Consider the following 19,326-nt stretch of genomic DNA (forward strand, 5'->3'; position numbering starts at 1 on the left):
TGCCTCCCAAGTGCTGGGATTAAAGGCGTGCGCCACCACCGCCCGGCTAAATATATTTTCTTAAAGATTTATTTATTTATTATTCTGACACACCAGAAGAGGGCATCAGAACTCATTACGGATGTTTGTGAGCCACCATGTGGCTGCTGGGAATTGAACTCAGGATCTCTGGAAGAGCAGTCAGTGCTCTTAACCACTGAGCCATCTCTCCAGACCATATGCTAAGTTTTCAATAACATTTATTTAACAAGAGCTGTATTGCTGGGCAGTGGTGGTACACATCTTTAATTCCAGCACTTGGGAGGCAGAGGCAGGCGAATTTCTGAGTTTGAGTTCAGCCTGGTCTACAGAGTGAGTTCCAAGACAGCCAGGGCTTCACAGACAAACCCTGCCTTGAAAAACAAACAAAAACAAAAACTAAAACAAAAACAAAAAGAAAGAAAGAAAAAAGAAAGAGTTGTGTCAAACATTGGGAGTACACAAAGAAAAGGATCATAATAACTTTAACCTCATATTACCAATTCAACAACTGAAGAAAAGAGAAAGTATCATGGGAGGCAGGTGCAGGTGATCTGAGTTTAATGCCAGTCTGGTCAACACACTTAAGTTCTAACATACTGAAGAGAGACCCTGTCTCAAAACTGCAAAAATCTAATATAAAACAAAAAGCTCCTGATAAAACGTACAAATAATTGCCAGTTGTTGGTGTATACCTTTAATCCCAGCATTCCAGAGGCAGAGGCTAACACTCTAAATAGCCAAAGCTACACAGAGAAACTCTGAGGGGGAAGGAAGGGAGGTAACGAGAAAAGACACATGATATTGACCTCTGATTTCCAACCCCCCCAGACTACACATATCCACGAAGGGCAGGGGATGTAGCTTAGCTAAGTAATGTGCGTGCTTAGTATGCAAGAATCCCTGAATTAGATCCCTATATACTGGTGATGGTGGTATATTTCTGTAAACCCAGGATTTAGGAAGTGGATGCAGGAGTTTCAGAAACTCAAGGTGACCCTTGGCAACACTGAGAGTTCAAGGCCAACCAGGGCTATCTGGTTCTAACCTGTCTCAAAATACAAGGGACTGGAGAGACAGACAGCTCAGCACTTAGGATCACTTGTTGCTCTTGCAGAGGACCTGGGTTCAGTTCACAGCTTAGAACCATCAGTAAACCCAATTCCAGGGGATCCAAAAGGCACATACATAGTGCACATACATGCAAGTATGGAAGATATACCAAGTAAGAATGAACCTAAATCAATTCAACAATAAAATAAAAATAAAAGTTGCCAGGCAGTGGTGGCGCACGCACACCTTTAATCCCAGCACTTGGGAGGCAGAGGCAGGCGGATTTCTGAGTTCGAGGCCAGCCTGGTCTCCAGAGTGAGTTCCAGGACAGCCAGGGCTACACAGAGAAACCCTGTCTCAAAAAACAAACAAACAAACAAACAAACAAATATTAAAAAATAAAAATAAAAGTTAATTTTTTTACCCCAACTTTAGAAAGGACTGTTTATGCAGCTCAGTGGAGTGACCTTGCCTGACATGAAAAGACCTGGGGCTTGACTGCCAGCACCACAAAAATAAGTTAAAGCCTATTGGGAATTAGGGGGCAATTCATATTTGTTACCAGCACAGGAAGCCATCAGAATAACCATACTAAGTATCATTTATTCATTCCTCAAAATGTCTTTCAGTGGCTACTCTGTAACACTGCACTCATAGTGGGGTTGGGGGTCGGGGATAGGATACAATGTAAGCTTACTTTGTAATGTAAAAAAAAAGACCCCACAATTGAGTCAAGGAAGTTATTAGAAATACTTAAAGATCAGGAATTCAAAGTCATCATTGGCTATACAGTGAAATGGAAGCTAGTCTAGCAAACAAAACAAATTCCTAGGGGAAAAGGCCTACTTTTCAAGTACCCAGGGACAGGTTGAAGACAGGAGACTGAAACTGAGAGATCAAGGTTAAAGAGAGTCAAACAAAAGCAGTGGAAGGTGCCAAGAACACATCTCCTGCACAAAAAACCCAGAGGTAGGCTAAAAAAACAGAGTGAAATGGATCTAGGAAGTAATGGATGTAAACACACTTCAAATAACTTTAGAGGGAGAGAAGTGGGCTAGAGTATAGTGTTTTTGAAGTCAAGGGTTAGAATGAAATCCATGTGAATTGGGCAACTAATAGTTTTATATATATGAGTGACATATATTTGTACTTATTCAGAAATATTTTTGCTAGATATGGTGGTACTGGCTTGTAATTCTAGCACTTGGGAGGCCAACCTAGGAAGATAGCAAGTTTCAATGATGGCCTGGGCTTTATAAAGATGGAGAACCTGTTTCAAAAAAGAACTGAAGTCTTTTTCTGTTTTTTTTTGTTTGTTTGTTTTGTTTTTTGTTTTTTTGTTTTGTTTTTCGAGATAGGGTTTCTGTGTGTAGCCTTGGCTGTCCTGGAACTCATTCTATAGACCAGGCTGGCCTCAAACTCAGAAATCCACCTGCCTCTGCCTCTGCCTCCCAAGTGCTGGGATTAAAGGCGTGCGCCACCACTGGCCCTGGTTTTTGTTTTTTTTTTAAAGAGAGAAAGAAAAGTCTGTTTCTTGTAGGACTGGATATGTAGTTAAGTGGTCATTATATATTTTTAAAGATTTATTGTTTTATATATATATATATATACATATATATACATACACACACACACAGACACACACACACAGACACACACACACACACAGACACACACACACACACACACACACACACACACACACACACAGCTGTTTTCAGACATACCAGAAGAGGGCATCAGATCTCATTATGGATGGCTGTGAGCCACCATGTGGTTGCTGGGATCTGAACTCAGGACCTTCGGAAGAGCAGTCAGTGCTCTTAACTGCTGAGCCATCTCTCCAGCCCTGATGTGTCATATTTTCCACGTGAGAGTCAGTGTCTGAGTTTTAGAACAGCATGGTCTATGTAAGACCCATCTCAAAACACAACAAACGAACAAAAAGTAGAAATTTTTAAATCAAAATACAAATTGGAGCCAGGCAGTGGTGGCTCATGCCTTTAATCCCAGCACTTGGGAGGCAGAGGCAGGCAGATTTCTGAGTTCGAGGCCAGCCTGGTCTACAGAATGAGTTCCAGGACAGCCAAGGCTACACAGAGAAACCCTGTCTCGAAACAAACAAACAAACAAACCAAACATTTGTTTATGTGCATTGGTGTTTCGCCTGCATTTATGCCTTTTGAGGGTACAGCAACTCCTGGAACTGGATTTATAGTTGTGTTGGTGTGTGGTGCTGAGAATTTAACCTCAGTCCTCTGGAAGAGCAGATAGTGCTCTTAACCACTGAGCCTTTTTTGTTTCTCTTTGAGAGAAAAAGATTCAGTTTGTAGCTCTGGTTTTCCTAAACCTCACTAATAGACTAGGTTGGCTTTCAACTTCCAAAGATCCTTCAGTCTGTGCTTCCTGAATTTTGGGACTATAGATTTTCACCCACTGCACCCACATTTTTTTCTTTTTATTAAATTGTGTGTATATTCAACACAAACACAGCTGAGTACAGGTATCCTGGAAGGAACCCCTGGAACTGGAGGGACAGGGTCTCATGTACCCAGGTTGACCTTGATATCCTTAGGTAGCTGAGGATGAACTCACACTTCTGATCCTCCAGCCTCCATGTCCACAACCACTTTATGTCCTGCTGGTGTTCGAACCCAAGACTCTGTGGACACTAGGCAATCATTCTACTAAGCTACACACAACCTTTGATTCTCTCTTTCAAAACAAAGTTTTTCTGTGAATCCTTGGCTGTCCTGGAACTTGTTCTGTAAACCAGGCTGGCTTCGAACTCACAGAGATCCATCTGCCTCTCCACCCAGAGTGCTTCGAGTAAAGGTGAGTATAATCACCTCTGATTATGTCTATTAATGGGAATCTATTTTGGTTTATTATGCTGGGAACTGAACCCAGAGTCTCATACATAATGGGCAAGTGCTCTATCACCAAGCTGCACCCCCTAGACTAAGCATACCTTTCAATTTAGAAGTAGACCTTTTGATTATGGAAAATGAAGCAATCTTATGTACGCTTTTCTCTTTGCCTGTGTTAATTATATACACTCAAGGACTGGGCTTATTAGTTCTATGTACAGTTTGCTGGACTATTTTCCACTATCACTATATTTCTTCTTCCAAACCTGTCCTGAGTCCCAGATATTGATGCAAACTCTAAATGTGGTACTCAAGGACTAGCTATGAACATTCATTCAAATTTATTGTTTCTCTTCTTAGGACACCCAGGTCTTTTCGTCTAGCCCTTAACTTTTTTATCTATTTGTTTTTAGTGTTCTTAAACATTAAACAGGCTAGTTTCAAACTCACAGAAGTCTGCCTCTGACTCTAGGAATACTGATTTAAGGGTATGTATCACCATGCGCATCCTGCTCCAGAAATTTTACCATCTTCTTCACATTTGTATTTGGACTGCCTAATTTAACATGGTCGAAAACAAGGTGAAACAACACTCAGCTGCACACCCTTTGGTTTTCCAACTAAATATGCAGCATCAATAACCAGTTGTTTCCTCAAGCAAAACGTCTGGAGACTGTCCTCCATTCTACTTCTTTCATCCCACTCTCTAGTCCGTTTATCAAGTTCTATATATAACCACACATGATGGTGCACGCCTTTCATTCCAGCACTCAGGAGGCTTAGCAAGTGGATCTTTGAGTTTGAGGTCATTCAGGTCTACAAAGTGAGTTCTAGGAAGTCAGAGCTACACAGGGAAACACTATCTTGAAAAACCAACCCACAAACAAAAGTTCAGAGGCAGGCAGATTTCTGAGTTCAAGGCCAGCCTGGTCTACAGAGTGAGTTCCAGGACAGTCAGGGCTACACAGAGAAACCCTGAAACCCTGTCTTGAAAAACAAACAAACAAACAAAAACAAATAAAGGTAAAAACATTAAAAAAAAAAGAAAAAAAGAAAAAAAAAAGAAAAACCAAAAAATCAGGGGACTGGAGAGATTGCTCAGGGGGTAAGAGCACCTTCAGCTCTTCCGAAGATCCTGAGTTCAACCACATGGGGGCTCACAACCATCTGTAATGAGATCTGATGCCCTTTTCTGGTGTGTCTGAAGACAACTACAGTGTACTTACATATAATAATAAATAAATCTTTAAAAAAAAAGAAAAAGAAAGAAAAACCAAAAACCAAACCAAAACAAAAAAATAAAGCCCTGTCATTCATTCTTCCTACTGTCTCTGAATATATTTCACTTGCTAGGGTAAGTCATAATCAGAACATTCACACATCTATGAAATTAATCTTAGGTCTATAAGTGCTTTGTTTGCATGCATGTCTGTATACATGTGTGTACCAGATCGTCTGCAAGAACAAGTGCTCTTTTTTTTGTTGTTGTTGTTTTCGAGACACGGTTTCTCTGTGTAGCCCTAGCTGTCCTGGAACTCACTCTGTAGACCAGGCTGACCTTGAACTCAGAAATCCACCTGCCTCTCTGCCTCCCAAGTGCTGGGATTCAAGGAGTGCGCCACCACTGCCCGGCAAGTGCTCTTCACTGCTGAGCATTGCCAGTCCCATTTTTGTTTGTTTCTACACAAGGTCTCGCTGCACAGTTCAAGCTGACCTAGAAATCAAGCAATCCTTCTGCATCTGCCTCCTGAGTGCTGGGATTTCAAGCATATGCTATCATATCCTTCTAAGGTTTCTGCATAAGAAAATTATTAAAGCCGGGCAGTGGTGGCGCACGCCTTGAATCCCAGCAGAGGCAGGTGGATTTCTGAGTTCGAAGCCAGCCTGGTCTACAGAATGACTTCCAGGACAGCCAGGGTTACACAGAGAAACTCTTGTTTTGAAAAACAAAAAAACAAAACAAAACAAAAAACAAAACAAAACAAAACCCCAAAGAACTCTAATCACTCTCAGATTTGTTTGAGACAGAATTTTGGTATCATAGCTCAGATGGGTATGATACTATCTTCCTGCTTTAGCCTCCCAAAGGTTCTTACAAACAGAAAAACAAGAATGCATTCCCCTGAGGACTTGGCCAAACTGAGCACTTACCCTGTGGGCAGACACTCTTCTAGTCTTTTGTACTGGTAGCCAGAGTTAGGGTTGACTTGACCCCCTGGGGTACAGGCTGTGGCCTGGATAGTTAGCTGATGGCAGGCACATTTGGATCTGCAGAGAGAGAAAAGGATGACTAGAGCTGTGGTTTTATGAGGTTCATGAGGATGGGAACTGGACACAGTGATCCACATCTGTAATCCAGCATTTAAGACATGGGAGGATCAGGAATTAACTGCTACCTTCAGCTAGTGAGTTCTGGGCCAGCTTGAGCTGTCTTAAATCAAAACTGAGTTGAGTCTACAACTTAAGACCTGCTAGCTGCAGCCACTCATATTAGCCCAGGCTCTGCCAGGCCCTAAGTGCCCATGTGTGGTAAGGAGGGGCACTGGCAGGCGAATTTCTGAGTTCGAGGCCAGCCTGGTCTTAGCCTGGTCCTGAGTTCTAGGACAGCCACGGCTACACAGAGAAATCCTGTCTCGGGGAAACAAACAAACAAACAAACAAACAAAAAAGGGGAGCTGGGGCAGTGGTGCCCTACGCCTTTAATCCCAGCACTTGGGAGGCACAGGCAGGTGGATCACTGAGTTCGAGGCCAGCCTGGTCTACAGAGTGAGTTCCAGGACAGCCAAGGCTATATAGAGAAACCCTGTCTCAAAAAACCCAAAATAAATAAATAAATAAATAAATAAATAAATAAAAAGTGACTTATTTAAAAAAAAAAAAAAGTTTAAGAAAGGGTGAGACAGAAACAGCAAGTGTGGACAGGAACAGAACAAAATCCAAACATTCCCAGGGTTACTCATGGGGCCATATAAGACGATCATACCCTAGTCTCCCTATCTCATGTTTTCTCTCTCTCTGTTTTTTTCCCCAATAAGATCTCACTGCTTCAAAGTTATTATGAAGTGCAGGCTTGCCCAGAACTCAAGGTGAAACTGCCACAATGCTGAATTTCAAATCCTGAAATTACAGGTTTGTGCCATCGTACCCAGTTTCTGTATCTACATTTCATTGTGACCTTAGCAGAATTCTAGCTGTGAGGAGGGAAAGGAAGATAGGGAAAGCAATACAAATAAAAATGAATAAAAGAAATAAAAAAGAAAAGCAATTATAATAAACCTGAAGGTAGAGACATCAGTGCCTGGCACACCCCACCAACTCACTTATCCCGACACCCATCCTTGCAGTCACAGCCAACCAGAAATTCAGGGCCTGTGTTAATGAAAACACCCTTGCCAGGAATTCGTTCCTTGCTGTAGGCCACCTGGGGTGGGGGAGTTGTGTCAATCTCATTAACACAGGACAGGGGAACATCTTCCTTGCCATAGGTGATGTCCAAAATATAGTAAAAAGGCTTAAAGGGTTGAAACTTTCTGTCAACAAGAACATAAGGATCCAAACAGAACATCTCCAGGAACAGGAAGTCACAGCCAGTCTCAAAAAGGTAGCGCTCTATCTCCTGCATTGTCCGAAGGCAGAGACCACAGGGTGTCTTATAGATTACGTGAAAGCCCATTTTGCGGTTAACTCTGCGCCGAGCTGTCATCCTCCGGAAGTCATACAGTAGTGGAACCAATAGAGGGTTCTTGCCCCGATACTGTTCGTTCCTCATGGGTCTGATCCGGGACAAACAAGTGTAACTGCAGACATGAGGTAAATAGAAAAGCTTCTCCATGGGGGCACGGTAGGAGGGCTCAGCTGGTGCCCGCTCTAACATGCCATGGAAGGCTGGAGGAGCTAGAGGCCCTGGAGGGGCTGGAGGCCCTGTGGGGGCTGGAGGTCCTGGAGGGGCTACAGGTGCTGGGGTAGATGTTACCGAGGCCAAAGGTAACCTGCAAATGAAAAGCAGACATTAGAGTAGGAGGTAACAAGCCTATGTGCTATGCAGTCTTCTCTCCACCTGGCTAAGCCATTTCTCTCAGTTTTTTTTCCTTCTTCTTCTTCTTCTTCTTTTTTTTTTTTTTGAGACAGGGTTTCTCTGTGTAGCCCTGGCTGTCCTGGAACTCACTCTGTAGAACAGGCTGGCCTCGAACTCAGAAATCCACCTGCCTCTGCCTCCCAAGTGCTGGGATTAAAGGCATGCACCACCACTGCCTGGCTAGTTTTTTGTTTTTTAATTTATTTATTTTTTATGTATGTGAGTATACTGTCACTGTCTTCAGACACACCAGAAGAGGGCATCAGATCTCATTACAGATGACTGCGAGCCACCATGTGGTTGCTGGAAACTGAACTCAGGACCTCTGGAAGAGCAATCAATGCTCTTAACTGCTGAGCCATCTCTCCAGCCCTCATATAGTTTGTATGTTTTGCTGTTTGAGACAAAGTCTCATGTAGCCTAGGCTATCCTGCAGCTTCTGATCCTCTGCTCTGTCCTCCCAACAACTGGAATTACAGGTGTGTACCAATACACCCAGCCAGCTGTGCTCTGGATGCTGAAGAATGTCAGATCCTTTGCCTTACCAAACAAGCCTGGACAACAAACAATACCATGCTACTCCCTGTTGAACCTTCAGGCAGATTGCCTCTCTAGTTCAGGGTACTTCTCCCTAATGCATGCCTTATGTTATGGAAGTGGAATCTACCATTCTCCCAAGGTTCGAAACATCCTGGCCATCTCCTAAGAGTCAAGGAAAAGGCTTGATGGTGTCTCCTTTCTATTGATGCAAGGATAATGTTACTATGTTCAAGAACTTTTGTCAAATGACTTTCTGGTAACAGTGTGTTTCTTAGATATGGAATTTCTAGTTTAACTATTCTTATTACCAGCTTCTCAGAAGCTGCCTTTTCAAGTCCAAGTTTCTCAATAACATAAAGGCCCTTAGAGTCCATGTTGTTAAGCTGACCAGTGTCTGAGGTTTTCTTACCTATATGTCTGGTTTATCCCAATTTTCCCAGCAGGGACATTTTCACTGAGTGTAGACGAAGTAGGGGAGGAATGGCCAGAACCCACAGATCCTGGTCGGAATGATGTGCTCTTTTTGGCTACTTGTTTCCGTGATTGAGCAAGTTGGCTTTCTAAGCTTCTAGGGGAATCAGAAAAGACAACATAGTAAGGCTTCAGAAGGTATGTGTGGTAAAAAAATAAAATAAAATAACTGGAAGTAAAAAGAATGATTGACCACTCACTCAGTGTCAGCTGCTTGAGGGGAAAGAGGAGGTATAGGAAGTGGGGCTGGTGGAGCTATAGGCTGAAGGGGCTCCATGGCTTTAAACTGGATTCCAGTACTGGTTAGATCCTGTGTGTACTGAACAACAGGACCTTTGCTCCTCACAGCACCTACAGAAAAAATGAACAAAAACTGACTGATAAGAGGATGACAGCTGTGCCAGATATTCTTATGCATATACCCTATCAATAATGTAATATAAAAATGCAGGAAATAACCAGGCGATGGTAGTGCACACCATTAGTCCCAGCACCTGGAATGTAGAAGTAGGTAGATTTCCGTGAGTTCAAGGCCAGCCAAAGCTACACAGAGAAACCCTGTCTCAAAAAAGACAACAAAAAGAAAACCCAATCCAAACAAGAACAAGGAGAATGCAGCAATTGTAATATGAAGATGGCTCAGTGACACAAGCATAAGGACCTGAATTCAAATCCACAGAACCTCTGTAAAGCCAGGCATGGCAGCATGTGTCCGTAATCCCCAGTGCTTCTGCATGGAAATAGGAGGGAGAACAGAGAATCTCCGGTGCGGGGCAGCTAGCCTTACACATACAGCAATGAACAACAGAGCTTGGTTCAAACAAGGAAGGTTAATTCTAAAGCTGAGATGGTCCTCTGACTACACAAGCACCTTGGCATGTGTATGCCTATATTCATATATAAAAGTGATAAATGACAAATTTTCTAGGTTTTAACCTTTTCTGCTTTTACTATTTATACCAATAAGGGGCATACTAGTAAACACTGGTTTTGGAACGAGTTTTGTTGTTTTGAAGCATGGTCACACGTAATCATGACTGGCCTCAAACTCACTAAATAGCCAAGGATAGTCTTGAATTCCAGATATTCCTATTTCTGCCTTCCAAGTGCTGGAATTGATTATATGTCTGCACTAACATGTCTGGCTATATGTGGGTATTTAGGATAAATAAAAAACACAGCAATGTGGAAGCAGCTCCACAAAGCCATCAACACTAATGAAAATATTTTAGACACTTATCTCTATCCAGTGAGTTAATGGTATTGCTCTAGTAAATAAAGGGACAGCTGCAATACATAATTTTCTGTGCTAGTATACCCTGTCTCTTCCCTTCTCTAGCTATCTTTTAGAACATACCCATATTAGGACGGGTTCTGAGTTGCCCCCCTTGCTTCTTTTCCATTGCAGAGGCTGAGGATGTCTTCATACTGAACATAGGTTCCAGGCGTGTAGAGCCTCGATAGATCCACTCACATCTTTTGTCATCCTGGGAGGCAGAAGCAAAAGGAGGGAGAAAAGTAGGTTCAGAGTTAGAATCAATCCTGTCTCTTGTGAAGAATATACACCATGTGTCACCTCTTATCATCAGGCTTGGCAGCAATATCTTTACACAATTAACCACTTCCCTGGTATCTGCCCCCTAATATTACCACAAATTCTTCTTTGGGAGAACATTACCAGAAAGAGGATTCTGACTAGGCTGCCATCCACCTCTTCAACTCGAGACTTCCACCATGTGCCTTCCCACTCAGTTTTGATAAGCTGGCCACTCTTGAGAAGTACCATTGGGCGGTTTGGATAGGCAGTGATATATTCCTCTATGAAGTCCCGGCAGGAGCTATCTTCTATGTCTTCCCACGTCTTTTTCACTGTCCAAAGGAAAGAAGCAGAGCTGAGGACAGGAAGGACATATCTTGAAAGGGAAGAACGGTTGGCACTTTCAAAATTTAAAGAGAAAAAAATAAATGCATAACCTCAAGGGAAGCAAAACCAAGACCATCTTAAGTACAGAGACTAATGTACAAATGCATATATAACTTAAATACCAAACTAAGCCACACACAGACCTAAGCAATTCATGTAGCCTTGGCTGTCCTGGAACTTGTTCTGGAGACCAAGCTAGCCTCCAGAGATCCCTTGCCTCTGTTTACTGAGTGCAGGGATCAAAGGTGTGCACTACCACTGCCTGGACTGCTTCTTTTTCTTATCAATTTGTTGGTGATCCACATGCAAAGCAAGAGGTGTCCACCACCGAGTTACACCAAAGCCTATTTTTTTCATTCCCACCAAATTTTCCTTTCTTTTAAAATTTTATGTGTTTTGCCTGAGTATTTCTGTACATCATGTATGTACAGTCCTCCAACAAAAGAAGTCAGAAGAGCACATTGGGTACCTTGGAACTGGAGTTACCGAAAGCTGTGAGCTGCCAAATATGAGTGTTGGGAACTGAGCTTGGGCCTTCTGCAAGAGCATCAAGTACTCTTAACTGCTGAACCACCCTCCAGCCTAACTCAGACACCCAGCGCTGACATAGGCTGGGTGTCATGGCACATATCTGCAACTTCAGCATTGTGGGGGGAAGGTGGATTCAAAAAGAATGATGGCCCATCCACCAGCCAGCAAGACAGCCTAGCTAAAGCCAACTGGTCAGAGCTTCCATGGAAGACCCTGTCTAGAGACAAGATACCCAATATTAACTTCCAGCTTACACACACACACACACACACACACACACACACACACACAAACAATATAGTCATGAATGGTGTCATGTACCAATAATCTCAGCATGTAGGAGACAGAGGAAGAAGATTAGAAGTTAATGAACAGCCTTAACTATACACTATACACAGAACTCAAGGCCAGCTTGAACTACAGGAGAGATGGTTAAGTAGATAAAGCACCTGCCATGCAAGCATGATAATCACATTCACAGAACCCTTGTAAAAACTAAGAAGGTGTGAAGACTGTCTATAATTCTAACAGTCAGGAAGCAGAAACACAATATCCCCAAGGCAGCCTGGCTAGCTAGAGTTGGGAAGCTCCAGGTTTAACCAATAACTGTCTCAATAAACAATCAGTAGACAGCAATTTCATCTAATATTAACTTTGGCCTACATACAATCCCAAACATACGAAAACATGCAAACATAAAATTTAAAAACTCAAAGACTCTACCATGTATTTATTTCCATATTAACAATAAGTAATTGATTCTTCTGCAATTAAAAACAATTGTGGATCTAGGGAGATAGTTCAGTGGGTAAGAACTCTTGCTATGCAAGTGTGTTTGTGGACCTGAGTATGCATCCTCAACACTCATGTAAAAAGCCATTCATGCTTGTAATTCCACCTTCAGGGAGTAGCTACATGTAAATATTACGAGCTCTCTGGCCAACTAGACTAGCCAAAATCGTAAATTTCCATTTTAGTGAGAGATCCTATTTCAATCCAATAAGGAAGAGAGTAATAGAAGACATAGGACATCTTCACACCTGGTGTCAATGGTTAAGCGCACAGGTACAACACACACAGATATTAAAAATAAGTAAGTATAGGAGAAGCATGTGCATCACTAAGGTTCAAAGCTAGCTTTGTCTATACAGACAGTTCTAAGATAGCCAAGCCAAGACTATATAGAGAAACCCTGTCTCACAAAAAGGTAAACTAAAAACAGTTATAAAGGCTGTGGAGATAGCACAGTTGGTGATGTGCCTGCTTTACCACCATGAAGATCTGAGTTGAATTCTTAGAACATAAATAAAAAGGCTGGCGATGGGGATGTTAACTTGAAATGACAGTGCCAACTGAAATCCCAGCACCAAAATTCAAATGCACTGACATATATGTAAGCAGAATATTCATACAAATGAAGTAAACTAAAATATTAATAAGAAAACCAAAGAAAGCTGGGCAGTGATGGCATATGCCTTTAATCCCAGCACTTGGGAGGCAGAGGCAGGTGGATTTCTGAGTTTGAGGCCAGCCTGGTCTACAGAGTGAGTTCCAGGACAGCCAGGGCTACACAGAAAAATGCTGTCTCGAAAAAAAAAAAAAAAACAAAGAAGATAGACAGCACCTGAGGAATACTTGCCGTATACACGTGCACTCACAGACACACACATAGCTTCTATAGGAAGCATTATGTAGACAACACAAACAGAAATGTAAAACATGAGAGCAGTCTTCTTTAAACCTAAGTTCCTTGGAAATGAAATCAAAGCAAATCTGTAAGTTGATAAAGTCAGTCAGAATCTTTTAGGGTTCATTCAGGCCACAAAGTCAGGCAACAATGCTATGTCTCCAAACAAACTGGAACACCAAAACAGAAGTCAAGCTTTTTAATTTACCACAAAGTGGACAGACAAAGTGGAGTGGGAAATTAGAGCTGAGGAAGTGTGTAGGGACACTTACGTGGTCGGCAAATGGGATACAGCTCTGACTGAGTGACATAGGAAGCATAGCCATCATCAAAAAAAATTAAAAATCTGCAGGAAAAGGAAAGAGACATGGAGGTTACAGGGAATATTTTATCACTGGGTACTTTATTAGTCTCTTCATTCTCTAAACACAGGCCATTCCAGTCTCCCTTCATTTTCCCTTTATACAAAAAAGAATTCTTTTCTGGAAATTATTCTTCCAGACACAGAGGCACACACCTTTAATCTCAGCACTCAGCAGGTAGAGGCAGGAGGATTTTTGTAAGTTTCACACCAACCTGTGGACATAGTGAATTCCAGGCCAGTTAAGGTTGCATGAGACATTTCTCCAATCTCAGTACTCAAGGAACAGAGGCAGGTAGTTTGTGAGTTTGAGACCAATCTAAGATACGTAAATATCATAATGGGGTTGGAGAGATGGCTCAGTAGTTAAGAGTACTGTAATTGCTACCAAGACCTAAGTTCAGTTTCCAGCACCCACATAATGGCTTACAACCATCTGTAATTCCAGTTCCAGGGGAATGCAACATCCTTCTTTAGTTCCTGAAGGCTTCAGGCATACATGTGATGTATATATACATACACAAATAACAAATCCATACACATAAAGTAAGATAAATAAATCACAGTTTGGTACTTTCTTTAACTTGTTAAAAAGAAAAACAAAAGATGTGTGATGGCAGTATGAGCAATGTACAGAGATGTCTAAAATAAAAAGCACACACACACACACACACACACACATACACACGCGTGCGCGCGTGCGCACATGGTATGAAGAGAGAGAGAGAGGGAGAGAGCAGATCACAAGGAAGGGACTGAGGACACAAAAGCTAACACTGAAATTCTGACCACAGTATAAAGAGATGGGCACTGGGCTCCCAGCCCCTACTCCCCTACAATCTACAATCCCTGTCCAGGTACCTGAGCTTGTTCTTGACGTTAGGAGTCTCAGCTACAATGCCAGCATAAAGCCAGACCTGATTTCCATCTTTGTATTTGGCCACCACTCGACTGCCCACAAATAGCTTGTCAGCGGGAGGGTGGTAATCATAGGCAATATGGTTCCCAGACAGCAGACTCTTTCCTTTGTTGTCAAATTTCACTTTGTATTTCTTTCCTAGCCCTGTATAAAAGAAAAGACAAAATTTTAAAAAAGAAAAACAAAACTATTACTGCCTATGTAAGTCTTGGGTGCAACAGAGCAGACAAAAGGAAAGGCTTTGGAAAAAGTTAACAATGGAGGCCCCTACAGGTTACCTTTGCTTAGTTCTTCCTCCAGCCTGAACACACATACCAACAGTCTGGATGGCAATAAGGGTGCCTTTGTGCCAAGTCTTAGTCCTCTTCTTGCCCAGAATCCTCATGCTGACTATCAAGTCCCCATCTTTGCTCAATTCTCCAGACACCTGACCCAAGGTTCCTGAAACAAAAGTTGTTATGAAGAGTGATGTGAGAGGTTGGATGGAGAAAGGTAAGGTCAAGAGGGGAGTAAGGTAGGATGGGACTATAGCTCAGCTGGTGGACTGTGGGGCAGTGAGCAGTTCTGACAGCCAGAGTCCAGTAGAACAGAGCCACCTCAGAACCCCAGAGACCCACTGAGCATCTGCTCAGAAGGGACGGTAGGCATTCGGTGATGCTCCTGAGACCAATGGCTCAGATTTCAGCACAGACCCCTCACAGCTGCCCCTGCAGGAGATGTGTGCTCTATCAGGCAGACACTGCCTCAAACTCCCAGCATTCTAGCTGGACCTTACACACAGTCATCTGACCGCAAGCCAGGCATGCCATGCCCCATACAATAAAAGGGGCGGTTTGCCCCCTCCCCACTCTCTTACCCTTACCCTTCCTCTCTAACTCTTACCCTCTTTCTCTCTCTCTCTCCTCTCTGCTCTGTTCTCTTCTCTGCCTTTCTCCCTCTCCTTCTTCTCTCTCTCTCTCCCCCCCTCCTTCTTCTCCTTTCTCTCTCTCTACTTAACTAGCATATCCTTCCTACAATAAAATAACTCATTCATACATTGCCTCCTTTTGAATTAAGGCACCGTGCAGCAAACAGGTCAGCCCCAGGAGAGAGAGGGAGACCTGGGCCTCAGCACCAGGCCCCCTGCCACCAGGGAAAGAGAGAGCCTCAGCCAGCCAGGTGGGCCACCAGCCCAGGCCTCCTGTTTTTGGGACAACAGTAGACTGCTTGCCTACCATGCACAAAGCCCTGGATTTGAACCTCAGCCCTGCATACACCTGGCATAACAGCTCATGCCTGTAATCTCACGTTCTCAGGTAAGGAAGGCAGGAGGATCAAAAGTTTATGGTCATCCTCAGCAATACAAAAAATTCAAGGCCAGCCTGGGATACAAAAGATACTATCTCAAAAACAGAGGGTGGTGTAGAAACAGAAGATACTGAGATATTCTGTGACCAATAGCCACTCTTGCTAAACTCTTGGATAAAGGCAAAAACACAAGACAACCAACTGTTTATGCTAACAGGAGAAATGAATACAAAAGTTTCCCGAGTTCCTAACTCCTTTGGTATACTCTACCAGCCTATGCCACAAACGACTATCATCAACTCCTTATTAACAGCAACAGTAACAACAATTAACAGCCTAAGCCACCACATCAATCAATCACTCTCAGACTGACTGTGGACATAAAACTGATGTTAAAAAGAGACTGACGCCAGGCAGTGGTGGCATACGCTTTTAATCCCAGCACTTGAGAGGCAGAGGCAGGTGGATTTCTGAGTTCGAGGCCAGCCTGGTCTACAGAGTGAGTTCTAGGACAGCCAGGGCTACACAGAGAAACCCTGACTAGAAAAACCAAAAAACTAAAAAAAAGAGACTGACTAGTCAAACAGCATTTTGAGATGCAAAGCTGACTGTCAGTAACATTCCAGAAAGAACTTACCTCTCATCTATGCTCACACTTCTCAGCACTAACCTTTATGTAGATCTTGAGAACTGCTTTTCTTGTTGACAGCATCCATGAACTTCTGGACGTCTTGAGCTGATTTTCTTAAGGCGGCCATAGCTTCACGAAGCTGTAGGAAAATAGAAGGAAAATAAACCTCAGTTTTATGAGTTAGACACAATGTGGGAAGACATAACTGGGACTCAGTGAGAGAGCCCTTGTCTAACATGCACAGCGACCCCTGGTGCAGACCCTAATGCTGCAAAAAAGTAAAAAAAAATCAAAACAAACCAACAACAACACGACAAAGAACACTAACCTCTCACTGGTTAGTGAGATGGCCCTGACTGATCACAGAGATCCACCTGCCTCTCCCTTCCCAGTGCTAGGATTCAAGGCATGTGCCACCAGAACTGGTTTTAATTATGTCTTCACTTCTGCTTACCCATGTAAGTGAATGCCAATTGTATACAGGTGCCTCCAGAATCCAGAAGAGGGCACTAGACCACTTGGAGTTACAGGCAGCTGAAGGCCTCTCAACATGGGTGGTGGAACTGAACTCAAGTCCTCCAGAGGAGCAGCATGCTCTCCTTCACTACTACCTATCCCTTCAGCCCAATTTCATGATTCTTCACTTCCTATAACCAAGCCAACTCACCTTCTGGTCTTTTGGAGTTCTGCTCCCAGCATCACCTAAGGAAGAAAAGAACTTCATTGAAGGAAAGCAGGGCCTACGAACCCAGCTACTTCAGAGACTGAGGCAGGAACATGGCACCTTCAAGAAATGCTGTATTTACAGATCAAGAACTAGGCCTGCCTGGGCAATTTAGACCCTGCCTCAAAATAAAAAGCAAAGTAAGGCAAGAGAAACACCGTATATTGAGGTTAGCCTGGTTTAAAGTTAAGCTGAAAGCCAAGCAAGAATGCATAAGAGTCAAAACACAGAAACCAGGACTCAAGTCAAGAATTAGAGGTTCAAAAGGAGTAGTTCTATTGCAGAGGATCTGGGTTTGGTTTCTAGTACCCATACTGGCAGCTCACAAACACTTGTCACTACACCTCAGTGGATCTGGTGCACTCTTCTAAGCTCTGAGACCAGTTATACTCACACAAACACTCTCCCACACAGACAGATATGTTTTTAACACATTAAAAATAAAAATAGCCAGGCGGTGGTGGCGCACGCCTTTAATCCCAGCACTTGGGAGGCAGGGGCAGGTGGATTTCTGAGTTCGAGGCCAGCCTGGTCTACAGAGTGAGTTCCAGGACAGCCAGGGCTACACAGAGAAACCCTGTCTCAAAAAAAAAACCAAAAAAATAAAAAATAAAAAATAAAATAAAAATAATAAAATAAATTCTGATCCTCGGAACCCAAACCTGTAATTTTAGCATTCATAAGGCAGAAACCCACTATGAGCTGGCTATCTACATATGCTAGTATTGGCAAACCCTTGGTTCAGCAGCAAGACCTGCTTCCATAATAAAGTGAAGAATGACCAAGCAAGAAACCTGATAGAAACCTTTTGAATTCTACATGTATGTACACCCACCCATATACATCTACTCTCAAACATGGGTATGTGCATATACACTGTGACCACTGATACCAACTTGAATCCAAAATTACTTGGGAAATAGAAGTCTGTGCAAGCCAATCAGGAATTATTTTGATTATGTAGAGGTGGATAGACATGCTCACTGTGAGTGGTACCATTCCATAGACTTCATAAATAGACAAAGAGAGCTATAGGAGGAGCAGCAGGATGAGACTACAGAGCCAACAACAATGAGAGCAGATGCTTTAGGCTTTGCCACTGTGAATTCCCCCACCATCATGAATATGATCTGGAAATGGGAACCAGAATATAGTCCTTTAACTGATTTTCAGATTATTTTATCACAGTAACTAAAAAAGAAACTGAGACATAGGCAAACTACACACAAACACATGGGGGGGAAAAGACAGAAAATGAATATACCTTATTGAAATGAGAAAAGGAAGCAATCAGAATGTAGAAAACACTTACGATGCTAATAATACCTGTTATAATAAGTCAGTCAGGTAATTTGGCATATTGGATTAATGACAATATGATTCTTTTTTTTTTTTTTTTGACAATATGATTCTTTATCTTCAACACGCTTACCTTCCAGTATCTCAGCTTCCACTGTAAGATTTTCCTAACCAAAGCTTCATCATTTACCTGAATCAATACTGAGGACATCATCGTCTTCATCAGGAATCTCAATTATCTCTGTAGGCTGGGAAGCTTCATCCTCAGAGCTACTGTCACGATACTGTAGTCCCAGCTTAGAGTAGAAATCCTTCACCAAAGACTCACAATTAGTCACTTCCCTAATATCAGAACACATGTAGAAATGATCAAAGCCAATGGAGAAAGTATGGTATAAGAGCAATAGAATTGATATACATTCATCAATACCTAGCCTATGAGCTCATACATGTAATTCTAGTACTTAGCCTGAGGTACCAAGACTATCTAGGTTTGAGGTCACTTTGGTCAATACAGTAGTTCATGGCCAGCATGGCCTATAGAATAAGAAACCTTTAGAAACAACAAAAACAGAGCAGAGCACTCGGGAGGCAGAGGAAAGCAGCTCTCTGAGTTCAAGGCCAGTGTGGTGTACAGAAGTAGTTCCAGGACAGCCAGAGTTACAAAGAAACCCTGTCTCAAAAAAACAAAACCGGGGGCTGGAGAGATGGCTCAGTGGGTAAGAGCACTGACTGCTCTTCCAAAGGTCATGAGTTCTAATCCCAGTAACCACATGGTGGCTCACAACCATCCATAATGAGATCTGATGCCCTCTTCTGGTGTGTCTGAAGACAGCTACAGGGAGCAAGTGGGGCCAGAGCAAGAAGAAAAAGTGTCTGAAGACAGCTACAATGTACTTAAATGTAATTAATAAATCTTTAAAAGAAAAAAAAAAA

The 19,326-nt window shown here is 42.6% G+C and overlaps 1 protein-coding gene across 3 annotated transcripts in view; it reads right to left on the minus strand.

The window, feature by feature from the left end:
* The window catches only part of Setdb1 (SET domain bifurcated histone lysine methyltransferase 1), a 28,475-nt gene that overhangs the window by 5,877 nt on the left and 3,272 nt on the right, over nt 1–19,326 (minus strand). For 2 of the 3 annotated variants that reach the window (XM_031374812.1, XM_031374814.1), the window contains exons 3-14: nt 18,581–18,732; nt 17,035–17,069; nt 16,407–16,506; nt 14,765–14,890; nt 14,392–14,593; nt 13,442–13,515; nt 10,706–10,896; nt 10,385–10,514; nt 9,228–9,378; nt 8,966–9,124; nt 7,262–7,930; nt 6,093–6,209 (exon numbers count right to left, since the gene is read on the minus strand). In XM_031374812.1, coding sequence (XP_031230672.1) covers nt 6,093–6,209; nt 7,262–7,930; nt 8,966–9,124; nt 9,228–9,378; nt 10,385–10,514; nt 10,706–10,896; nt 13,442–13,515; nt 14,392–14,593; nt 14,765–14,890; nt 16,407–16,506; nt 17,035–17,069; nt 18,581–18,732 — 2,106 coding nt within the window. The remainder of the gene's footprint in view (nt 1–6,092; nt 6,210–7,261; nt 7,931–8,965; nt 9,125–9,227; nt 9,379–10,384; nt 10,515–10,705; nt 10,897–13,441; nt 13,516–14,391; nt 14,594–14,764; nt 14,891–16,406; nt 16,507–17,034; nt 17,070–18,580; nt 18,733–19,326) is intronic. The other variant, XM_031374813.1, reaches the window with a different exon arrangement.

This window comes from Mastomys coucha, unplaced genomic scaffold (assembly GCF_008632895.1).
Source record: "Mastomys coucha isolate ucsf_1 unplaced genomic scaffold, UCSF_Mcou_1 pScaffold16, whole genome shotgun sequence".
NCBI classification, from domain to species: domain Eukaryota; kingdom Metazoa; phylum Chordata; class Mammalia; order Rodentia; family Muridae; genus Mastomys; species Mastomys coucha.